Source organism: Schistocerca piceifrons, chromosome 4, assembly GCF_021461385.2.
Source record: "Schistocerca piceifrons isolate TAMUIC-IGC-003096 chromosome 4, iqSchPice1.1, whole genome shotgun sequence".
Classification (NCBI taxonomy): Eukaryota; Metazoa; Arthropoda; class Insecta; order Orthoptera; family Acrididae; genus Schistocerca; species Schistocerca piceifrons.
Window position 1 is genome coordinate 148819027 of NC_060141.1, and position 25255 is coordinate 148844281.

At 39.1% G+C, this 25255-nt stretch overlaps 1 protein-coding gene across 3 annotated transcripts in view; it reads left to right on the top strand.

Moving 5' to 3' along the window:
* The window catches only part of LOC124794869 (transcriptional adapter 2B-like), a 109545-nt gene that overhangs the window by 428 nt on the left and 83862 nt on the right, over window positions 1-25255 (top strand). For all 3 annotated transcript variants that reach the window (XR_007016621.1, XR_007016622.1, XM_047258548.1), the window contains exons 2-7: window positions 76-173; window positions 278-337; window positions 14519-14660; window positions 14974-15191; window positions 17910-17985; window positions 18251-18407. Coding sequence is in view for 1 of the 3 variants with exons in the window: in XM_047258548.1 (XP_047114504.1) it covers window positions 76-173; window positions 278-337; window positions 14519-14660; window positions 14974-15191; window positions 17910-17985; window positions 18251-18407 (751 nt within the window). In the remaining 2 variants the exon portion in view is untranslated. The remainder of the gene's footprint in view (window positions 1-75; window positions 174-277; window positions 338-14518; window positions 14661-14973; window positions 15192-17909; window positions 17986-18250; window positions 18408-25255) is intronic.

The window sequence follows — 25255 nt, forward strand, 5'->3', positions numbered from 1 at the left end:
TAGGCGTATTTTATGCTGTTACCTACACAATCTCTTCGAATTCTTTTACTAACGCTATTATATTTTGTCTTTCAGATTTATTTGCAAAATATAACTGTACATATTGCCAGGAAGATATCACGGGACTAAGAATAAAGTGTGCAGAATGCCCTGATTTCGATTTGTGCCTACAGGTAGGGCGCTGTACGTCACGTGATGGTGGTGGGGATGCTAATGGGCGGTAAATTTGTAATTCGTAGTGACATTTATGAAAGATGTTTTATTTGTTATGTTTTAGTGCTTCTCTGCTGGAGGAGAGATTGGTCAGCATCGAAATGATCATGCCTACCAGTTCATGGTAAGTACAATTATTATTTATGCGTCGTTGGTTATTAGTGATAAAAATGAAGACTTTACAAGGCATACGGAATTAAAAGGTGATTCATCATCCTGGTAAATAAGTGGTCTCTCTTTCGTGTTACACTAGATTTTTGTTTTACTTTGTTGTAATTAGAAGAGTTTATTTGTGTAAATGTTTTTAATGTTGAGAGATATCACATTTGTTTAACTTGTATTGCAGAGGCAAACATGTAAACTATTAGGTACTGTTATCTTGATTGAAAACGATGAAGGTAAGCAATTACCTAGGCGTATCATTACAGTCCTTGTTTTGCCAGTTAGTTTGCATCCACAAAGTTCGAATTTAGTTTAGGACTACGCTGATATCGTTTTGAAATCAGTGCTGCAATTTCTTTTTAATAATGTTAGTCACAGTACTCGTTATTGTATTGAAACACAATTACAAGCGCCTAGTAAATAGCAACAAAAGATAAAAGTACATTTATTTACTTGTCTGTGTAATGATTAAGTGCTCGACTTTTTGTACTGGCTTGTTGGATCAATAATGATGCAGTGCATCATCATACTGATTATTATTATTTCCCCTGAACTTCATGCAATAGTCTTTTCCCTATTAAATTTACGCGGGAGTAGTAAAAATCCAGTATTGTGCACACAGACCAATGACGTCATTAACATGGTGGAGCTATGAGCTTTAAGAAATAATCAGTGTTTGAGATCACTAGTAACACAAAAATAGTAGCATAACATAAATGACAAAGTAATGGTGTTTCCACAGGAGTGTGGTTAAGGGGAGTGTCGTTATTAATTCCTTGAAACATATTTGAAACTTGAAAATATTAGACCACAGTGGGAAAAAAATTGAGATTTTTGCCATTTACATAATAGCTACTACAGAATGCACACACACCTACACACATCATGCAATACCTTAAATTGTGGTTGGTGGATAATGAGCACAGTGCTAGCAGTGGATAGTTAGATGTTCCTCCGAGTTCAGGCGAATTTGTTGTCCGAAGTGACACCATGTGTTTACTGTAATGCTCCTCAAGCCGCTTCAGCATGATTCTGGCCTTGTGGCACAGACAGTTAGCTACCTTGCTGGAAGATGCCATTTGTCACTGGGAAGAACATCAAACATGAAGGGATGCAGTTAGCCTGCAAGTATGTTTAGTAGTCCACAGCTGTCATGCCCCCTTCGATTACTACAACAGGTTCTGTGGAAGTGCAAGTAAATGTCCCCCATAGCGTAATACTGCCCCAGCTGCACTGCATACAAGATGCGACAATAAAGTAATGAGACTGATGTGAAAAAATATTTGCTTACTATTTTAGTCAAATCTAGTGTTGTCTCCTTCATAGTAGTTCCCTTCTGATTGCACACACTTTTTCCAGTGCTTCTACCATTGATGGTAACATTTCTGGAACTCAATTCCTGTAATATCCTCCAAGGCCCTCGTCACAGCTTTTTGGACATCTTGTGTTGTTTGAAAATGGTGCCCCTTGACTGCCATTTTGACTCTTGGAAATGGAAAAAAGTTGCACAGAGCAATATCTGGTGAATAAGGTGGTTGTGGTAGTACTGAAATTTGTTTTGAGGTTAAAAATTGCTGTACTGACTGAGCAGTATGGGATGGCGCATTATCGTGATGCAGAATCCAATTATCAGCAGTGTTGGCACGGACACAAAGAACTCTTGTACGAAGTCTTTCTGAAATTTCTTTGCAGTAATATTGGTTAACTGTTTGTCCAGGAGGCACCCACCCTTTATGAACAATTCCCTTGGATTCAAAGAAGCACACAAGCATGCATTTCACTTTTGACTTTGACAAGCAAGCTTTTTCTGGTGTGGGTGAGCCCTATGAACACCGTTGCAAACTTTGACGTTTTGTCTCTGGGCGGTACTGAATAAACCAACTTTCATCACCAGTGATAACACGGCTCAACAATCCTGAATTGATTTCCATTTGCTCTGACAGATCGGCTGCCACATTTTTCCGTGATTCTCGCTGTTGTGGTGTGAGATTTTTGAGGGCCATTTTTGCACAAATCTTTCTCATACCAAGACGAACTGTTTTTTGATTGATGTTTAGTTCTTCTGCAATCATTTTCATGGATTATCTTCGATCAGACCGTATGAGTTCACACACCCTGGCCAAGTTGACACCTGTCCGTGAGGTTGATGGTCATCCACTGCAGTCTTCATCTTCAACATTCGTTCTGCCTTCACTAAACATTTTATGCCAACAGAAAACTTGACCGCTTGACATAACCTCCTCTCCAAAAGCCTTCTGACACTTACCATAAGTTGTCATCGAATTTTCACCCAATTTAATGCAAAAAGAAATGGCATACTGTTACGCAATATTATGCGGTTCCATTTCCATGACGAAAGACACAAACACATGCTAACTTATTACAGCACAACGCACGACTGAGCAGTTGCGTCAATGTGCAACTTGGATTAGAAGCAGCTTATAGACCTAGGTCAAAGATATTGTACCTATGCACACCTGCAGGGTTGCCACACCTTGCAAAGAAAATCAGTCTCATAACTTTATTGTTGCACCTTATATGCGGCACGGTGCATGTTTTGAGCAGCCTTTCACTGGGTGGTGATATATCTAGAAAGACCATCAACCTGGACTACCAAGAAACAATGTTCATGTGACTAGGTGACACATTTACAGTGATCCACAATCAAACCTGATGATCCTGTACCCACTGCAGTTGTAATTGGCAATTTCATTGGGTCAGCGTGAGAATGTGTAGGGGTCACTTGCTGCTGAGCCCCATGTTCAACAATGTGACTGAATGGTGTACTCCAAAACACTTACCTGCACCAGCTTTGTAATCTGTTTTCAGATCTGTCACAGATTATCGCCTATCTCACTTTACGGAGTGGGCAAGTCTCTAACTTCTGCAGTTTCTGATGAGGTGTGAGCACCCAACACCTTATCAATTATGTCAGTAGAATTGCCCATTTGTGGCCCAAATCATTGCTATACTATGAATATCTCTCTCTCTCTCTCTCTCTCTCTCTCTCTCTCTGTCTCTCTCTCTCTGTCTCTGTGTGTGTGTGTGTGTGTGTGTGTGTGTGTGTGTGTGTGTGAGAGAGAGAGAAGGGGGGAGCTCTTTTTATTGTGACACATTTGTTGGATTTGTCAACTGATACCCAAAGTAGGGCTGTTACATTGCAACATAACCTAGAGCTCAGGCTACACCACAGAGCAGCCTGTCACCAAAACCACTATTGAGAAAATGCAAAAAGAAAGTAATATTGTGATCATCAATGCACCCTCCACCTCCACTAGTCCTATATGGGTCTGGTACACAACACGATCTATGCTATCACCCACATTAACTAAGACATTTTGTTAAAGAACAAGTACAGTATTTGAATTGAGACATATAAACAGAAACATTGCATATGCCAATTACGTAACATATGATATCACACTTAAGTGGATATACCGATGGTTGGCTTTGTTCACTAGACTGATTTGCGTGTTCTGTGTGTGACCTTTGGTCTTCATTGAGGTTGATATTTCCCCATGTCCAGTGCTTTTCCAGATATTTGTTACCATTAAATCTTTTAATACATGACAATAGGCCTACAGAGATTAGAGATACTGCCTTAGGAAAACATCATAACCATCATGTAAAATTTTGTTTACTATTTTCACTGCCTGACAGAAAAGTGAAGCACCCAGAAGAGGAAAAGAAAATCAAATAAAACTTCAGATACTGAAAGGGTATGTGATGTTATTCTAGTGATTACAAAATAAGTCAGATTTACAAAGAACTTGGCAGTATGAGTCCTCTTTTGTCAGTGTTATGTTGCACACCCTGTGTTGTGGATGCATGGACTGATTCAGTTGGGAAAGCTGTCATAAAGCCATTGTAGCTTCTGAGGCAAATTGACCCACAACTTTCTAATTGGTCCTTGATATCCTGGGTACTGGCACAAGTATGGAGTAGACATCCAAGCTGGTGCCACATATTCTACCAGGGACAGGTCTGGGGACCTTATGGGCCATGAGATTACCATAGCATCATGCAGACATCTCATTGACACGTGCCTTGTGTGATGGACATTGTCTTGTTGAAAAATGTCAACAAGACACTGTTGCCTGAGAGGTAACAAATGAGGATGCAGGATGTCTGTTATGCACCATCAGAGTTCCCTCAGTCACTGCTAGCTGTGAATGAAGTCATACCCAAAGGCTTCCCACACTGACGCAAATATCAACACTGTGCCTGTCCAAAACATTGGATGAGTGGGACCTTTGCCCAGGTCACCGTGATACTCACTGACGAGGATCATCTACGGTGGTTCAGAACCAGTATTCATCCCTAAACAATGCAACACCATTCAGCAGCAGTCCATGTTTGCTGGTGACAGCACTATTCCAAATTCAGCCATTTGTGTTGTGGTGTTAATGGCAGCCTGTGAATGGGCTGGTAATTCCCTGTTCTGGCCACTGCTAGTAGCCAGCCAATGGTGTGAGATGACACACGATGTTGCAGAGAGTCTGTTACTAGTTCTTGAATGGTAGATACTGTTGTGAAGGGGTTACTATATGCTTGGCAAACAATATGGCAATCGTCCCTTTTGGTGATCTACTGGAACCTTGATGAGTATGCTTGCTTTCATGTTTCCATGCAGTCACACATCTGAATGCCCTACATATCTGGATACTGCATGATTTGACCAGCCAGCCAAATGAAGATCCGAAATAAGACCCCTTCCAAACTCTGTTTGATGCTGATAACACTTGGGTTATATGAGTATACAGCACCCTCAGTATTCTTCACAATGATCACTCATCATCTGATAGTCTTCACATCCCTTATGTACTGTACTAGGCCTGGTAATAATGCAAAACATGGACAACACTAAAGTGATCTGCTGGCCATTCTACATCTCATAGAGAATTGAAAGCCTTAATCATTTACATGCCTGCTGATGGCATTTATGTGTACATTGACATGTGACCATGTCTTTTGTGTGCTTCCTTTTTTTATTTATTTATTTTTATTTCAACTTCAGATCACACAAATGGTACCATTTCCGGTTTTGACTTTTTACCATAAGATGATTTGAATACGTTACGTAGTAACTTGTCAACTGGAGAGACACTCACCAAAACAACTTTCTCACATTGTTGTGAAATTGTGCACTGCAGTAAAATTTTTTGATGCCATTAAATTTGTAAACTTTTCTTGTGTACATTATTCTCTGAGAAATGGACAGATGAGATAAATGAGTGCACATGTAGTCCAGATATTAGTGTTACAGTTTGAAAAGTAGTTGGCTCAGATGAAGACATCAGTATGTTCATGTACTGTCTACACGTACCCACATAGACATATACAGAGCTATGCCATCTAAGGGCAATAATAAATTTCAAGCAGCAAGTGTTAACAAAAACTCAAAGAGCAGCAAACCCAGTCAGTGGTTAGAAATTTTCTTGCACGAAATTTTGTGCATTTCTTACAGCTTCGTTAGTTAATATTAACTCTGTGGGAAGGACATGCAATTTTTTTATTATTTGTCTAATTTTATTTATTTTTATGATAGAGGGAAACATTCCACATGGGAAAAATTTATCAAAAAACAAAGATGATGTGACTTACCAAACGAAAGCGCTGGCAGGTCGAAAGACACACAAACAAACACAAACATACACACAAAATTCAAGCTTTCGCAACAAACTGTTGCCTCATCAGGAAAGAGGGATGGAGAGGGAAAGACGAAAGGATGTGGGTTTTAAGGGAGAGGGTAAGGAGGCATTCCAATCCCGGGAGCGTAAAGACTTACCTTAGAGGGAAAAAAGGACGGGTATACACTCGTGCGCACACACACACACACACACACACACACACACACACACACACATATACAGACACAAGCAGACATATTTAAATTCTTACCAATTTTTAATTACAAATATTCAAATTTTTTAATTAGGACAGCTTTTGACAACTGCAGCATCATTTGAAGAATCAACAACTCAATGTGCAGTGTCTTATCCTACATGCTGGCACTCTCACATAGATGATATATGCATTCCCCAACCATTTAACTAATGACATGGTGTCATTCAATTTATGCGAACAAATTGATATTAATTCTGTAATCCTCTTCACTAATGTGGATGTGTACAGAAACTTGGGTGGAACACTTTACCATTGTGTGCACAGGACACTTACCAACATGTCGAGGTACCAGCATGATGACATTTACCATCATCCTCAACAGAAAAATTGCACCCTACACACATTGACTAGTAAGTCGTAATGAACAAATGTTACAGGAAGTGAGATGGAAACTGTGTTCTACTTTGAGCCAACATGTTAGATAATAGAATCAAAACTAATGAAATTGGTGGAGCTTATGTGCAGGTTGACACTATTCCAGCTTTCATTCTAACCGTCAGATGTTGCAGATTTATATTAATCTGAAATGAAAAGAACTCTTACCCCTTACATCACTTTAGGCATGTTCATACAGTTGCCTGGTATAAGTTTACCAACTGTCATATGGGTTGTGTAGCAGTGCCCTTGATACCGTCTACAAAGCCTCCCATGTGACATAATGAGGAAGTTTTGTTTGTGGCACCAAAATCTTGTAGAGAATATGTCAAATTAAAAAAGAATGCAACAATTCCTAATTGTCCGGCACAGCTATCAGATAAGATCTGAATATGTTCCATAATGGGAAACTCTTATTGAAGGATCTTAATTATGTTCTTCATAAAAACCCACACACTGATCTTGTTGTGAGTTAAGTTTTCGCTGATATGTACTAACCTTCTCAGCACTGTTATCATCAAATTGAGCAACAGCAGTGAAGGGAGTGACTTGTTGATATGTACATGCACTCTGTACACCACCCTGAGAAGCATCAGTATAACTGAAGAACAGCTGTTTCATTTTTAACATTTTTATGGAGTCTTCAGAATGTTAGGCCTACATTTTTTAATATATCACTCAGTTTTGAAAGCTGTTAACTGCTTTTCAATTTCTTTCAAACGTCTACTGCTTCTCTGTGTTCATCTACAGTGAATCTTCAACTTTCTGAATCTTCCCTTATCATTCTTCCATTCAGTCTCACTGTCCACAATGCACCGTCCACTAGTCTTTGAATCGAAAACTGTTTACATTCACGTTATTAACAGATGTATAGTATCATGCCCATAACTTTCTTTTCTCAACTTCACTTCAGCTGTATCTGAAAAAGACATCATTAATGATTGTAAGTTTTATAAGTAACTACAGGAATTCTAAACTTCCATCATTAGAGGATTAATCGTTATAGAATTTATTGTGTTAAAATTCGTGATTAAATTTAATATCTAGTAAGCATATTGTATGTATAACATGATGTAAAACCTCCTCTTCTACAGGTCTTCAGCATACATAAATGAAGATCCAGTTTAGAGATATATTTCTAGAATACCTAGGTAGTCAATATAGGAAACAGATCCACCAATGAATTTACCACTCAGCTAACAAAGTTCAAATGTTCTATTTGTGGTAAGATGTATATTTTTATTTTCAAAGACTGTATTTCCATAGGGGTAATGCAGGAGTAAGTTTAATAATGAATAAAAAATAGGAATGCGGGTAATCTACTACAAACAGCATTGTGAACATATTGTTGTGGCCAAGATAGATACGAAGCTCACGCCTACCACAGTAGTACAAGTTTATATCCCAAATAGCTCCTCAGATGACGAACAGATTGATGAAATGTTTGATGAGATAAAAGAAATTTTTCAGATAGTGAAGGGAGACAAAACTTTAAGTCATGGGTGACTGGAATTCGATAGTAGGAAAAGGAAGAGAAGGAAATTAGAAGGTGAATATGGAATGGGGGTAAGGAATGAAAGAGGAAGCCGCCTAGTAGAATTTTGCACAGAGCTTAACTTAATCTTAGCTAACACTTTGTTCAAGAATCATGAAAGAAGGTTTTATGCATGGAAGAAGCCTGGAGATACTGGAAGGTTTCAGATAGATTATATAATGTTAAGACAGAGATTTAGGAACCCGGTTTTAAATTGTAAGACATTTCCAGGGGCAGATGTGGGCTCTGACAATAATCTATTGGTTATGAACCGTAGATTAAAACTGAAGAAATTGCAGTAGAAGAAGAATGGGTAGCTTTGAGAGGTGAAACAGTGAAGGCAGCAGAGGATCAAGTAGGTAAAAAGACGAGGGCTAATAGAAATCCTTGGGTAACAGAAGAGATATTGAATGTAATTGATGAAAGGAGAAAATACAAAAATGTAGTAAATGAAGCAGGCAAAAAGGAATACAAACGTCTCAAAAATGAGATTGACAGGAAGTGCAAAGTGGCTAAGCAGGGATGGCTGGAGGACGAATGTAAGGATGTAGAGGCATATATCACTAGGGGTAAGATAGATGCTGCCTACAGGAAAGTTAGAGACCTTCGGAGAAAAGAGAACCAATTGCATGAATATAAAGAGCTCAGATGGAAACCTAGTTCTAAGCAAAGAAGGGAAAGCAGGAAGGTGGAAGGAGTATATAGAGGGTCTATACAAGGACGATGTTCTCGAGGACAATATTATGGAAATGAAAGAGGGTGTAAATAAAGATGAAATGCGAGATATGATACTGCGTGAAGAGTTTGACAGAGCACTGAAAGACCTAAGTCGAAACTAGGTGCCGGGAGTTGACAACATTCCATTAGAACTACTGATAGCCTTGGGAGAGCCAGCCCTGACAAAACTCTACCATCTAGTGAGCAAGATGTATGAGACAGGCGAAATACCCTCAGACTTAAAGAAGAATATAATAATTCCAATCCCAAAGAAAGCAGGTGTTGACTGATGTGAAAATTACCAAACTATCAGTTTAAGAAGCCACGGCTGCAAAATACTAACACGAATTCTTTACAGATGAATGGGAAAACTGGTAGAAGCCGATCTTGGGGAAGATCAGTTTGGATTCTGTAGAAATGTTGGAACACGTGAGGCAATACTGACCCTACGACTTATCTTAGAAAATAGGTTAAGGAAAGGTAAACCTATGTTTCTAGCATTTGTAGACTTCAAGAAAGCTTTTGACAATGTTGACTGGAATACTCACTTTCAAATTCTGAAGGTGGCAGGGGTAAAATACAGGGAGTGAAAGGCTGTTTACAATTTGTACAGAAACCAGATGGCACTTATAAGAGTCAAGGGACATGAAAGGGAAGCAGTGGTTGGGAAGGGGGTGAGACGGGGTTGTAGCCTATCCCCAATGTTATTCAATCTGTATATTGAGCAAGCAGTAAAGGAAACAAAAGAAAAATTCGGAGTATGAATTAAAATCCATGGAGAAGAAATAAAAACTTTGAGGTTTGCCGATGACATTGTAATTTTGTCAGAGACAGCAAAGGACCTGGATGAGCAGCTGAACGGAATGGACAGTGTCTTGAAAGGAGGATATAAGATGAACATCAACAAAAGCAAAACGAGCATAATGGAACGTAGTCTAATTAAATCAACTGATGCTGTCCGCCCCGGTAGCTGACTGGTCAGCGTGACAGGCTGTCAATCCTAAGGGCCCGTGTTCGATTCCCGGCTGGGTTGGAGATTTTCTCCGCTCAGGGACTCAGTGTTGTGTTGTCCTAATCATCATCATTTCATCCCCATCGACCCGCAGGTCGCCAAAGTGGCGTCAAATCGAAAGACCTGCACCAGGCGAATGGTCTACCTGACGGGAGGCCCTAGCCACACGACATTTCCATTTTCCAACTGATGCTGAGGGAATTATATTAGGAAATGAGACACTTGAAGTAGTAAATGAGTTTTGCTATTTGGGGAGCAAAATAACTAATGATGGTCAAAGTAGATGGGATATAAAATGTAGACCGGCAAAGGCGAGGAAAGCATTTTTGAAGAAGAGAAATTTGTTAACATAGAGTATAGATTTCAGTGTCAGGAAGTCGTTTCTGAAAGTATTTGTATGGACTATAGCCATGTATCGATGTGAAACGTGGCCGATAAATAGTCTGGACAAGAAGAGAATAGAAGCTTTTGAAATGTGGTGCTACAGACGAATGCTGAAGATTAGATGGGTAGATCACATAACTAATGAGGAGGTATTGAATAGAACTGGGGAGAAGAGAAATTTGTGGCACAATTTGACTAGTAGAAGGGATCGGTTGGTAGGACATATTCTGAGGCATCAAGGGATCACCAGTTTAGTATTGGAGGGAAGCGTGGAGGGTAAAAATCATAGAGGGAGACCAAGAGATGAATACACTAAACAGATTCAGTAGGATGTAGGTTGCAGTAGGTACTGAGAGATGAACCTTGCACAGGATAGAGTATCATGGAGAGCTGCATCAAACCAGTCTCTGGACTGAAGACCACAACAACAACAACAACAACAACAACACCAATGACAATATTTCCATGTAGCCTAACATGTTTTGAATACTGTTCCATTAAGAAGAAACGTTTCTGTGGGAAACTAATTTTGAAATAGTGGCCCACGTTTGTATGGAATAACATTGGAGTCTATGAAATATGTGTAAGTGCAGACTAGTACAAACTGTGGAGACGAAGTGACCTGTCGACCTATTAACTGACATCTAACAGAGTTGAGTGATATGTAAGGCTTAGTCAGTGTAGGAATTCAGCAGTGGTAGAACATCCCAATGAGTGTGACATGGCCATACAATTCTAGGAATCTGGCGTATTTGTTAAGTAGCACTTGCCTTAAAGGCAAAGATATGAAAGGCAATTGAGATAATGGAAGTGCCTGCCAACAGAAATCATGACAATGAATACAGGCTTCCATCATATTGACTGCCATCAGTAGAAAGCCTACAAGCCAACTGCAGTCACAAGGCTATTCCATCGGGTACAGCAGCCTAAGCCATGTAGCACATATTGTTTTAGCTGCCATTAAGCATTGCAGGAGTGGTATCGCATCGCATCAGAACACTGGCTTGCCCCTCATTCAACACTATCATTCACACAGCTGTTTTTCGTAGTTTCTTGGTTACTACTGTTCCTAATTATTTTTGAACTTTATTTTTTGCACACATTTTTTGGTTTTTGTAACTACAGACTTTAGGATTTTACAGTAATGTTGGTTACCAAATGAGGATGTGCAGCTGTTAGGATGCTGACCTCGTATTTTAGAGGATGGAGCTGCTCTGCCCAGCCATCCTGATTTGGGCTTTCCGTAGTTTTGGTGGATCACTGTGGCACATTCTGGGACGGTTCCTTAACCTAGGCCATGGCCGATTACCTGTCCTACCCCTGTAAGCTACCTGTTCTATCCCATTAAAGCATAATATGTATGTTGTGTGTTATATTTTGGCCTATTGATTAGTATTGTATTACCTTGACAAATCTTACATCATTTTGAGATTATCCCTGGGTGAATAAAGATAAGCCAGTAATAGAATTTCAGACCTTTACTACATCCTGTCCTGTTAATGGGGTAAAGCTCTTCCTCACTGGTACAAGATACATTAATCGCTGGATTTCTCCTTCCGTGGTTGTGCTTCAGTGACTGGTGTTAAGGTACACAAGTGCCTATATTTGGTTGAAACTGAAACTCCAGCCACTGAAAGGTGCCTGACACAATGTATAGGAAGATGCTAAATATATTTCATCTTTTGGATAGCATTTATCCCATCTAGTAAGAGGTCTGCGTTTTCAGGATTTGGCAAATTTTATTTTATTCTTTAACTTTGTGGCTGGATCTCTTACTGATGCCACAGTTATCAAGGTAACGTAAGGGAAGGAAGCTGTGTGTGTCATCTGTATGTGAATTCACCCATTTCATAGTCTGTGCATTAATGCTTTGGATTTTATTTGGGAATATTAAATCAGTTCATCCTGCTGCAAATGTAGGCTATAAAGCTGCACTCTGTAGAATCAAGTTATTGAAATGTCGCCCACGTTCACTGGGAGGAGGTGGCAGAAAATGAGAGCTTTATTGCCCACCTCATAGACTTACTACCTTATGAAATATAGATAAACAGTGAAGTTGAAGGCCTTTGCATGGGATGTTAAGTGGTGGAGAAATCAAATACTATTCCTATTTCAGGAAGCAAAATATATAAATTATATCTTATTTATAAGAACCATTAATATGATACTGGAAAGTGCTAAATGCAGTATAAATAATAGTTGACTGGCATGCAAACAATACTGAAATCATTACTGAGCTTCTGGGTGTCATTTATCAGGGCTAGCTATATCTACATCTATACTTTGCAAACCAGTGTGAAGTGTGTGGCAGACCTAACAGACTAAGAAAAATGTACATATTCTCTCGCATGATTAAGTTGTGCCAACACTGCAGACCAAATGAGGTTACACTGTCCTACATACTGTTCTTTTGAATATGTAGCCAAGATGTCATATCTTTCTTGCACAATGTTCTGGCAACATAACTGGTCGCCATGAAATGCTGCTTGACGTACTGTGTTGTCCAGGGAAACTACTACTCCCGTTTATATATTCTGATTATCCCCTCCCTTTGTATTGCTGTGATGAAGGGAAGGGAAGGGTTAGACAGTGAATTGAAGGGAGGAGAGGCTTCCCCAGCCAACCCAGTGTGTCATGGAGGACTTGATGGTGGAGTAGTGTGGAAATACTGTCCCAAGAAGACATGACAACCTGGCAGCGTAGCTGAAAGGACATTCTGCACAATGAGTATAAACATAAAGTGAGAATTTACAAATACTATCATATGCTTTGGAAAAAATCATCTTTGGCATGCAATTCATAACTTAGAGGTAATTTGAGTTGCCATTCCTAACTTCTTATGAATTCAGAAGATGGGTACTGGCTCTCTCTAACACATGCTGTGACCTCCACATGTGGTGTTTTTGTCCAGCTAAATGCTCCTATTTCTCCTGCTAAGATTTTTACCTTCCCTTTTCTGTTTAAATTTTGCGCTATCATATGTGCTCTTTGTCCCTTGCCCCCCTCCTTCCTCTTCTGTACCTATTTCTGCTCTCTTATTTATTTTCTCTTCATTTTTGTTGGCCTTAAGTCTGTTTCTTGTGCCCCTCTCCTATTTACTTATCTTTCTTTTGTTTTTCCACATTATGTATTGTTGCCACCTTTGTTTTATTTTGTGTTTCACATTTGGCGCATCCATCTGGCTGTTTACTGCTCATTCTTTAAAGTATTCTGGATATTGAATTGTTACTTTCTAATCATTTCCTTTGCATGGTGTCAGTCTTGCGAGGATTTGGAGAAGTTTCCTCTCCCTTCAGCACCTGTCCATGTTCTGTTTCTTTTCCTTGTTGTCTTAGTTTATTCTAAAGACACAATTAAAAAAACAGAAATCTGATATTCAATGTATAAAAACGAAAAATAAAATAAAGAAATAAGTAAAAACACTTGATGTGTCTGTAAGATCAGCTTTAATTGTTCTGGGTTTTTCATGTGATTCTTGATGTTGCTCTTCTCTTGCAAATATTTTTATTAAGTTCTGTTTTCATTTTGAATGTATTGTCAGTACTAGATTTATCAATATCTGCTGGTGCTATCCTTGACTGCTCAGTCTTTTCTACGATAATTCGTAAGATTTCTGTGATGGGTAACGCAAATGAAACAGGTAAAATGAGTAGCTGATAGTCATTCAGATGTACAAATTTTGCCTGATTAAAACTGGGAGTGTTGCTTTGTGGTGTGGTATGATGTATCTCTTTGGTATAGAGATGTATGTAATACTATGATAAGGCATCGTGTGAGCAATACTGTGTATAAGGACAAATGTGGCAGGTTTGGTGTTTATAATGTTAGTTCCCTCTGTCTGTCCTGCTCTGAATGTTGAACTTGTGATGTCATCCAAATAACATGGTAGTGTATTTTTCATGTGCTTACCAAATTCTTCCTGGCTCTCTCACAAAATGACTTTTGCCGATTACATTTCCTCTTTCACATGATATTATTCCCGTAATATTTAATTTGTATTGTGTCATATGATGCACAGCTACATTTTTCATGTGGATTGTTGATTTAATACCTCGTATGGAGGTAGACTCAGAAACCTGAGCTATTTGTGGCACTATATACTGCATCAGGAATGAAAAAGCATAGGGGAAAAAAAGCTTATTAAAGAATCCCATTTTCAGTGTTAAAGACTTTGCTGAGTCAGTTATTGAATGTTGTATGTTACTCTTTCTTAGGATTCGGGTGCAATTGGAGTTGGTCTTGGACGAGGTGGATGGTCAGCTCGTGAAGAACTGCATTTATTGAATGCCATTGAACAGTATGGCTTTGGAAACTGGGAAGATATAAGCAGACATATAGAGACTCGTACAAGTGAAGGTAATTTATTGTCCAGGAATGCTTGAGCATGTGTGAGGGTTTATGGAGGAGGGTTTTTCAATACATTAAAACAAAGAATTATTTTCTTTGTCTGATTCCAGCTGCTGTTGAATGTTTTGTACTTCTCTATAAAACAAGCAACTCTTTGTTCATTACAATTGCATTTTGTCATGCATGTTTGTTTAACGGCTTCACTGATTACTCTTTGGTTTTCATATAGTGCTTTATATGTGACATTGCATTTTCAAAATTTGATTCCATGGTTAATTTTTTATCATGTATTGGAAATTAACAAATGCACATCTAATTGCAGAAGCCAAGGAAGAATACATATCACGCTTCATAGAGGGAAGCATCGGTCGTTTAACATGGCCTCCTGCACAGAGTTCAAAATCGAAACTGACTGATCAGACATGCACAAATTCTGATCCACTTTCTCCTACACTGACAGCACAGCTGCCGCCAATGGATATTACTCCAGAAGAGGCAACACAGCTTGGATATATGCCACAGCGAGATGATTTTGAGAGGGTATGTTCTTCCAAAGTGTTCTTAACATGGACTTAATTAGAAACATGAAGAATGCAGCTACATAAATGAGACTGGCAAACACTATTGTGGAACAGCTAAATTGGCAGTTTGGGGGCAACGGGAGGGGGGGCAGGCAAGTATTGGAGGTGCACCCTCCTCTTTTCTCCTGCCCCAACCTGTGTTCTCATTTTTGACATCAGTCATCAGAAATGGCCTTCGTGTTGTCTAGCCAAATCCAGCAGACTACGAAGCTTTGTAGCAGCTGAGGAGAGCTCCGCCTACCATCCTAAGGGAGCCATGGGTCTGATGATGGTTATGTAAAAATAACCGAAACCGGTTGCCTATATCATTGAAACATAAATGGTGTGATCAAGACTGAACTTTAGTCAAAATATAATAATCTGTTGATCACTGTATTCCAAAAATGTTTACCAAAATTGTATTAAATATCTATTGAATGTTGTAGAATATTACACCAGTGTTGTGTGTGTTTCATTCATTAGATTAGATTAGATCAGTTTTTCATTCCATAGATCCTCATGGATGTGGAACATGCAATTTTTTTTTAAGCTGAAATAACAATACTAATAGTATGAATATATATACAGTACATCACTTGTTTCTATTAAAAAATTCATCAATGGAGTAGAAGGAGTTGGCCACTAGTAAGTCTTTCAGGCTCCTTTTAAACTGATCTTTATTTGTAACTAAATTTTTTATGTTTGTTGGCAAATTATTGAAGATGAGTGTTCCTGAGTAGTGGGCCCCTTTTTGAGCTAAAGTAAGTGCTTTTAAGTCCTTGTGCAGATCATTTTTGTTCCTGGTATTGTATGTATGGACTGAGCTGTTTGTTGGAAAAAAGAGATATATAAAATGTTCTACGAAGAACACAAAAGACAATTAATTATCTCTGCCTGCTAGTTTCGACATGTGTATAAATTAGAAAACTAAGTCCCCTGCTTCCAGCAAATAAAAGCAACACAAATGTCAGCAGAGGCCATGCACACCTTGTGGCTGTTGGGCTGTCTATTGCTATATTGTTGAGAGGAAAAAGGAAATGGGAAGAAGACAGGAACAGTGTTTACATGTCCTGGTATGAAAAACAAAGTGTAACTTAGAATTCAGGGTCCAAAGACTCATATGAAGCAATGATAATACTTTCTAACAAATTGTTTTAGGCACTTACCTTCAGAAAGTTGTTTTCTTGAAAATTTCTAGTGTGGCCTATGTACTTAACCCAGCTTCCCACAGTAATATTAGCAGTGGCTTCCTCATGTAAATTCTACGCTCATTTAATTCTGAATATGTACTTTTAGATGCAACCTTTCCTTTCATTGTGCCACCATATTTTCAGTTGGGTTGTAGTAGAAGTTGGCCTGGTTTTGAACGGACTTGTGGCATGTGACTTCTCCAACATATCCACTTTTGTATAGCTTCCAAAATTCAAATGTTTCTCTCTTCACCACTGAGTTTCTTTCATCCTTGTGTTTGAATTAGTCATTATCCATGTTGATGACACAACCCTCCTCTGAACTGCATAGTAAATCAGTGATTTGAAATGTCACTATTCATCTTCTCATGATAATTGCTACATTTCTGAATGTAAATATTAGATTTGCATTTTTGATATAACTGTATTCTGATGACTTTTCTTTTGCTAGTGAGCATTTTTCGGGTCGCCATTGCCCTTTGCATCCTGGCAAATATGCTTCTTGGAATAGTTTTGGATGAGTTGGGTATCATTAATATAAATAATTGTCTGACTGATTTTCTATCCCAGTGTTGTGCATTTTATTCAGAAAAGTTGCACAAACTGTTGCAATATTAAATTTCTCCACCAGAACACATCTTTCATTATTGCATTTTCTGTATTTGGATCCTGATGATTTCTGAATCATGCCAACAGAATCTTGTCATGTAAGACATCTGCTATCTTTTGCTGAATGGGTTACATGCCACAGTTGTACAATTCCAGTACAATATGACAGACAGTATCCTTCTGGAAATCATCCAAACCAGTGATATTTCTTCTTCCACTAACATTTTTCCTCAGATATTGAAACTTTGTATCTTGATCAAAAACAATGAGAAGATAATAGTCTTGGTTGCAATGTTGAAATTACTGTTTACGTATTCACAGTGATGCATGTTTCACCTACTTCAAGGCATATTCACATTGTCTGATAAATGTTGATTAGCACATTATGGATATAAATGATAAAATATCTGCAAAAATAAATTGCCCACTTCACGTACAATAAAAATATTCAAGGCAGATATATGCTCCTGTCATGTATTAAAAAGCATAATATCTGATAACTTTGCTGGGACATGTCATACGGTCCAGTGAATACAAGGTAGCATGAGGCCTGTACAATCTGTCAAATGCTAAAATTCTGGAAACGTCATTCTATATCCTCTGACCACATATGCATAAAGTGTGTGTGGTCATGGTATACAGAATTATATTTCCAGCAAGTTTACGATATTACTGGTTCAAAACTCTTATGACCAATGCTGCCAATTTTCTTGTTCACAATAGTAGATATTTGTGCTTCTCATTTGTGTAGCATTTTCTGGTATACGCTCCTGTTCTATGCCAATCAGTTACAGTGCCAGTATGGCTCTTATATACTCTTTGACTTACTCTATGGCACTATATTGTACTTGAATATTCTTATTCCTTACATCTTGGCTCATGACATTACTTTTATTTAGGAATATGACAATGGAGCAGAATCATTGGTGTCGTCATTGTTTGTAAACAACATTGAAGATGAAGAATTGGACATTGGTAAGTGTCTCAAAAATTTTAAGATAGCTCCTTTTTTTTCTTTTTTAAGGCATGAGTTAGACTATGAAAAAATATTTTATTTTAATCAGTTCTAAGCGATTGAATATACATATGCATTCGATTCGTACTCTGATGGCATATTGCTTGCTGAACGAACACTTAGTGTAAAACAAATGGTGATTCATTTATTTAACCAAAAGTAAGTTTTGGTCTAATGTTGTGTCACAAATAGGAATATACTGATGTCATTGTTATAATTTTTCAGCACTGAAACTGGCCCAGGTTGACATGTACACAAGACACCTTCGTGAAAGGGCGAGACGGAAGAGATTGGTGAGAGACTATCAGTTAGTTTCGCAGTTCTTTGCTTCCAACAGGAAAGACAGACCAGTGCAACGGAAGAAGCTTTCTAAAGAGGAAAGGTAAGATTTGGTACCTATGTGTAGCATGTATTGCAGTAATCACTATTGTCACATTGTGACCAAAATAATCCAAATCCAAAATCAGGGTCATCAATAGGGTACAACACTTGGAACTGAAGGCACATTTACTACAAAGTCAACATACAGATAGAAAGAAACAGAACTGAACTGGATGGAGAGTGCTGCTGTTTATAGAAGCATCGAATATTCCAGACTGTACTAACATAAGGACTTTTGAAACCCTTCCATAAATTATAAATACTGACTAACAAATAATTGCTGTTGGTTTGGTGTGACATGTTGACCTGCAGTACGCGATCCAGCGATACTAACTGCTACGCCACATTGCATGCACCACAACTTGTGACATTGCTCTCTCTCCTGGAGAGACCTTCAGACCTTCTCATAAGAACCAATTATAGCCTCCTTGATCTAGATGTTATCAATGGCTGTGCTGACAGAATTTCACAGCCTTGTCATATTGTCATGTGCTCTTCACTATGGTGAGCATTGAAGGCAGACCCTCTGTCAAAACTTCATGTTTGTTGAGCTGGCCTTAAGTTCCCTTGAGCGAGAAGTCCCCATCACTGATTTGTGCCTCAGGACTGCAGCAGGGCTTCGCATGGAGGTCATGGACGACATCTCCACACTTTTGTGTTCGTGATGCAGTGTCATAATCATCCAGAGTAGTGCGTTAGTAACTTTCCTGATATTTCGCATTTCCTCACAGGTGTAAAAATCCATATCGAGTCTCCTATGCTGAGTCTCACCAGCTGCTGATTGGCATTATAGTGCTCTTGATGATTCTCTCGTGTGTCCAGAGTGCATGTCAAGCCAACTGTCTTGCTTCTTCAATCCTGATATGATACATCTCATGTAGTTGCGTTAGTAACATCTGGTTGAAATGGGAACAGTGTATCTGTTGTCATTTTGGCCTTGTGACTGTGGAGCAGAAAGAACAGACTGAAGTCTATAGTATCTTGCTTCTCTGTGTTCTAGGGAACTCTCATTACTGTCAGTGTTCTATCCCAATCTCCATGTTAATCATTAACTTACATTGAGAGCATATCTGCCAGCGTCTTAGCAAAGCATACTGTAGGTGGTAAGCATTTTTCATCCTGCTGGTAATATTACAATGTGAACTTACCTGTGATACTAGTCTTGACTGAAGAACTTTTACACCATCAGAGGTCATCACACTGGGTCTTCTACTAGGGACCTTGCAATTTCTGGAGCGTCAGCATTTGGTACAGCTTTGGTGGCAGCGTAGCAGATGAGGTAGTCAGTGCAGACTATTATCCATCAATTCCCATTTGTTAACTTAAGGAACCTCCCTAAGAAGTTGAGTCCGATCCAGTGGAATAGTGCTGCTACAGGTGGAACTGGTATCAGATGGCTCGAAGGTAATTGCGGCCCATGTTTCAATCAACTGGGTATTCCTGAAGTCTCAGTGCCTATCTCACCAGGTGACTCGATTGGTACTTCGTGCTAGACAATTAGCATAGAGAATGGTGATCTGTCACAACAGTGAATGATTTGCCAAATAAATACAACCAGAACTTGTTAATGGAGCTAACAACTGCCAGGCACTTTCTCCTGGTTGTAGAGTAATTCATCCTAGACTTCTTGAATTTCTACAAAACTGCAGCTATCCGTAACCTCTAGTGTCTGTCTGAAGTTCTGTCTTGGCATTCTCATCATATGTTGCTAGGACTGGAGCTGTTAGTACTTTCTTAAGGACAGGGAAAAAACTTACTTGCACCTCATTCCAGGAAAATTTGGCATTTCTTCAGTATTTCTTTCAACAGATGTTCCTTTGTAAAAGAGCCTTTTGTTAACAGCTGATAGTACGAGCACATTCTGAGAAAACTTCTTATATGACAAATATGCTTAGGAATCAGAAAATTTGTGACTGCTCTAATTTTCTCTGGATCGGGAAAGGCTCCATCACCATTAACTGGATGCTGCAAGATTTTTATTTTGTGGTCAATCAAGATGCACTTTATTAGATTCATGTGGAGGCCTGCAGTTGGAATACACTTCAATGTGGTTGTCAGGTGGCTTAGATGATCTAAAATGTCTGCAATGAGACCGTGAGGCAACTAGCACCTGGACAGGTTGCTCCTCGATGAGATTTCCTAACACCTAGGCAACTGTTGGCCATGGAGATTTTCATCTGTGGTGGCCTCATCTCCATAGATGGTTGCCTTACTTAGTTTTCCTGCATTCTACAGCTAGATGATTGTTGGAACGAGGGGGGGGGGGGGGGGGAGAATCAAATATAAATGGGATTTTTGTTCCTGAACATCAACAGTTGGTAGGACTGGCTCCACACTTCTGCTACACTTAGGCGGGACCGTTAGAAGTGAGGAGATCATGTTGTTAGATATTTCCCTCCATTTCGTCAGTAACACTCATGATGTCTGAGCAACAGGTGCACCCCCTCCATTGCGCAACACATAATTATCAAGTTTCTTGCTCGTGAAGGAGTTAACAGCAGCAGAAATTTGCCAAAGATTGACTGCACAGTTCGATGATAAAACATTATCAAGGACACACGTGTTTGCCTGGCATAAAAAGTTCAAGGAAGGACAAGAATGTGTGGAAAATCAGCAACACGATTCCCATTCTCGGACCAGCATAGCAGACAAAAACATTTGTGCAATTAAAGACATTACTGACGGCGATCGATGGACCATAGTATCAGAAATTGCACAAAAAGACGGAATCAGTTACGGGAGCTGTCAAGCAAACATCACAAATGACCTACAGTTCCGTAAAGTGTGTTCCAGCTGGGTCCCTAAACTTTTGACCTAAAATCTGAAGTTGAGATGTTTGGAGGTCTGTCAGAGGCTCACAGCAGGGTTTGCGGAAGAAGGTGATGCATTTTTGAGTCGGATCGTTACCTGCGACGAAAGATGGGTTCACCACTACACTCCAGAATCCAAACAAGCCAGTAAGGAGTGGCGGAGGAAAGTGGAAGCAGCACCAGTGAAAGCCAAGACTCTACTGTCAGCTGGTAAGGTTATTTCAACAATTTTTTTCAATCAGCAAGGTGTTTTGCTGATTGATTTTTTGCATGAATGATGCACTACCAATGCTGCTTACTACTGCGAACTGTTGAACAAAACGAGAGTTGCATATCGCTGCAAAAGATGAGACCAGTCGATTCGACAGGTCATCCTCCACACACACACACACACACACACACACACACACACACACACACACACACACACACACACACACGGATGGCAAGATGCCAGTATAGCCCATACAAAAGTGTTCCAAAACTGCTCCAGGACCTAAATGTAGACTCTGTAGAAGAAACAGTGTGATTTCCTTGCAAAACGCAGTTCGATAAATTTGTAAACTTCAGTGTTCACCGAAGGCTGCGTGACAGTTCTGAAGTGACCATAGAGAATCATGCATGGGACTACTGAGTATAAGATAGAAGAGATTAGAACATGTGTCAAGACATGACTGCAGTAATTTTTTTTGTCTCAATATGTGAATGGAATTGCCTAGAATGTCACTAACATTGGTATTAAGTACCCACTGTTGTGCACTTTACTGTGACTTGCACAGTGTGTTAGTATATGTGTACATTGATCAGGCAGAGCATTATGATCACCTACATAATAGCCATTATGTCCATCTTTGGTATGATAACAGTGATGACGTGTCGCGAATTTGGGTCTAGAAAATATCGTCCCCTTAATACAGTGCAGTCTGTTAAATGGCCACTAGAACCTTTAGTGCAAGTGATCATTATACCGCGAACCGTATGTTTCTACCTCTCCCCATTTCTGAAATATTTATGGGCAAAGTTGTAAAGATCTTTTTGGAACACCTGTATTTTCCATACGTATTTATGAAGACAATGAAAAGCCTCTGACAGTTGGCAGTCACGTGCACTGTGACGCTGCCCTGCCTGCCAGACAAATGAATATTTTTAGTGTTGTTTGCCTTCTACTCATTGAGCTGGCTTAAAACTAACTAATGTTTCTGTTCCTTATTGGAAAAGAGTACTACATTTGAACATGAACATCTCTATAATGCTCTGTCACAGATCCTTGTTAATCTCATGTGTGATTTATATCTGCTGATCGGTAGGAGATGCGTGCCTGCTGGCATTCTCAGCACTGAAACACAAGCAAGGATACATTGCCCCCTCTCATATCCTTGCTACCCATGGTACATCTTGGCCATCTTATTGCCTACTGACTATGTGTGTCCATAACAGCAATCTGATTTGACCCAGATGTCAGGAGTTTTGTAGGTTTTTGTCTGTAGTTGGCAGTTTAAGTGATAACAGGCCTACCTCAGTGATACGTCAGTTTAATTAGTTATGTTTTAATGGCACTTGGAACAACTTAATCCACAACAATATATGAATCAGTTTTAAATGATGAAAAGAAAAATTACTCCTTTCAGTACATAATTAAAAGACATGTATAATCCTCATTTATAAATTTTGCATATCCCCTGACATATATTTTTCCTTACCTTTGGGGTTAGGGCTACCCTTTGATGGTATATTGTAGCACTGCTTTAGTTCAACTGACGAGTACTGCAGGCTGGTGTCAATCAGAAGAATATACTTTAAAGGAGAGACAGCATTGGTCGTATATTTTTGTTTATTATCGCAAAATCGATTTTCGGTCACTTAGTGACCATCTTCAGTGCTGTAATATATAACTTAAATTAGTAAGCACTGGTGTCACTAAGCTTACGGTGATCACATAGCCGTAAGCTTAGTGACACCAGTGCTTATTAATTTAAGTTATATATTACAGCACTGAAGATGGTCACTAAATGTCCGAAAATCGATTTTGCGATAATAAACAAAAATATACGACCAATGCTGTCTCTCCTTTCAAGTATACCCATTATCTGGTCGTAGTGCACAGGACACTATGGAGTCGCCAATCAATAATCAGAAGAATGATTGGATAGCTCTGTCAGCTAAAACACTAAAGACTGGTTTCGGTCAAACAATGAAAACTCCAGGTAGGAATATGAACAATGCAATAAAAGACAGATTGCTACTCACCTTAAAGAAGACACATCACACTGTAGACAGGCACAAGGCACAATTAAGACACTTATTTAAAGCTCACAAGTAAGTATGCGAAATGACAAGAGTGTCATATGTTTTCATTCAGTTGCTTCCCACATCCTGCTTACACCCACACACACACACACACACACACACACACACACACACACACACACACACAAAGGATAATAATCTAACCTACATGTAAAACTACAACCGAGAGACTTGACTGTTTTCATTCAATTGCTGGTTTCACTCGACTAGTCCAACTGACTGAACAATTATTTTCATTTGGTTGCTCCCCAAAAGCATGAATGAATAATTCAACCGATATGTAAAACTACAACCAAATCAATCGATTGTTTTCATTTAGTTGTTCCCACTACTACAATCATTCATTGACCATCCTGGTATGGCAGTTGAAGATGTTGTTGTTGTTGTTGTTGTTGTTGTTGTGGTCTTCAGTACTGAGACTGGTTTGATGCAGCTCTCCATTCTACTCTATCCTGTGCAGGCTTCTTCATCTCCCAGTACCTACTGCAACCTACATCCTTCTGAATCTGCTTAGTGTATTCATCTCTTGGTCTCCCTCTACGATTTTTACCCTCCACGGTGCCCTCCAATGCTAAATTTGTGATCCCTCGATGCCTCAAAACATGTCCTACCAACCGATCCCTTCTTCTAGTCAAGTTGTGCCACAAACTTCTCTTCTCCCCCATCCTATTCAATACCTCCTCATTAGTTACGTGATCTACCCACCTTATCTTCAGCATTCTTCTGTAGCACCACATTTCGAAAGCTTCTATTCTCTTCTTGTTCAAACTAGTTATCGTCCATGTTTGACTTCCATACATGGCTACACTCCATACAAATACTTTCAGAAACGACTTCCTGACACTTAAATATATACTCGATGTTAACAAATTTCTCTTCTTGAGAAACGCTTTCCTTGCCATTGCCAGTCTACATTTTATATCTTCTCTACTTCGACCATCATCAGTTATTTTGCTCCCTAAATAGCAAAACTCCTTTACTACTTTAACTGTTCCATTTCCTAATCTAATTCCCTCAGCATCACCCGATTTAATTTGAGTACATTCCATTATCCTTGTTTTGCTTTTGTTGATGTTCATCTTATATCCTCCTTTCAAGACACTGTCCATTCCATTCAACTACTCTTCCAAGTCCTTTGCTGTCTCTGACAGATTTACAATGTCATCGGCGAACCTCAAAGTTTTTACTTCTTCTCCATTAATTTTAATACCTACTCCGAATGTTTCTATTGTTTCCTTTACTGCTTGCCCAATATACAGATTGAATAACATCGGGGAAAGGCTACAACCCTGTCTCACTCCTTTCCCAACCACTGCTTCCCTTTCATGCCCCTCGACTCTTATAACTGCCATCTGGTTTCTGTACAAATTGTAAATAGCCTTTCGCTCCCTGTATTTTACCCCTGCCACCTTCAGAATTTGAAAGAGAGTATTCCAGTTAACATTGTCAAAAGCTTTCTCTAAGTCTACAAATGCTAGAAACGTAGGTTTGCCTTTTCTTAATCTTTCTTCTAAGATAAGTCGTAAGGTCAGTATTGCCTCACGTGTTCCAACATTTCTACGGAATCCAAACTGATCTTCCCCGAGGTCGGCTTCTACCAGTTTTTCCATTCGTCTGTAAAGAATTCGCGTTAATATTTTGCAGCTATGACTTATTAAACTGATAGTTCGGTAATTTTCACATATGTCAACACCTGCTTTCTTTGGCATTGGAATTATTATATTCTTCTTGA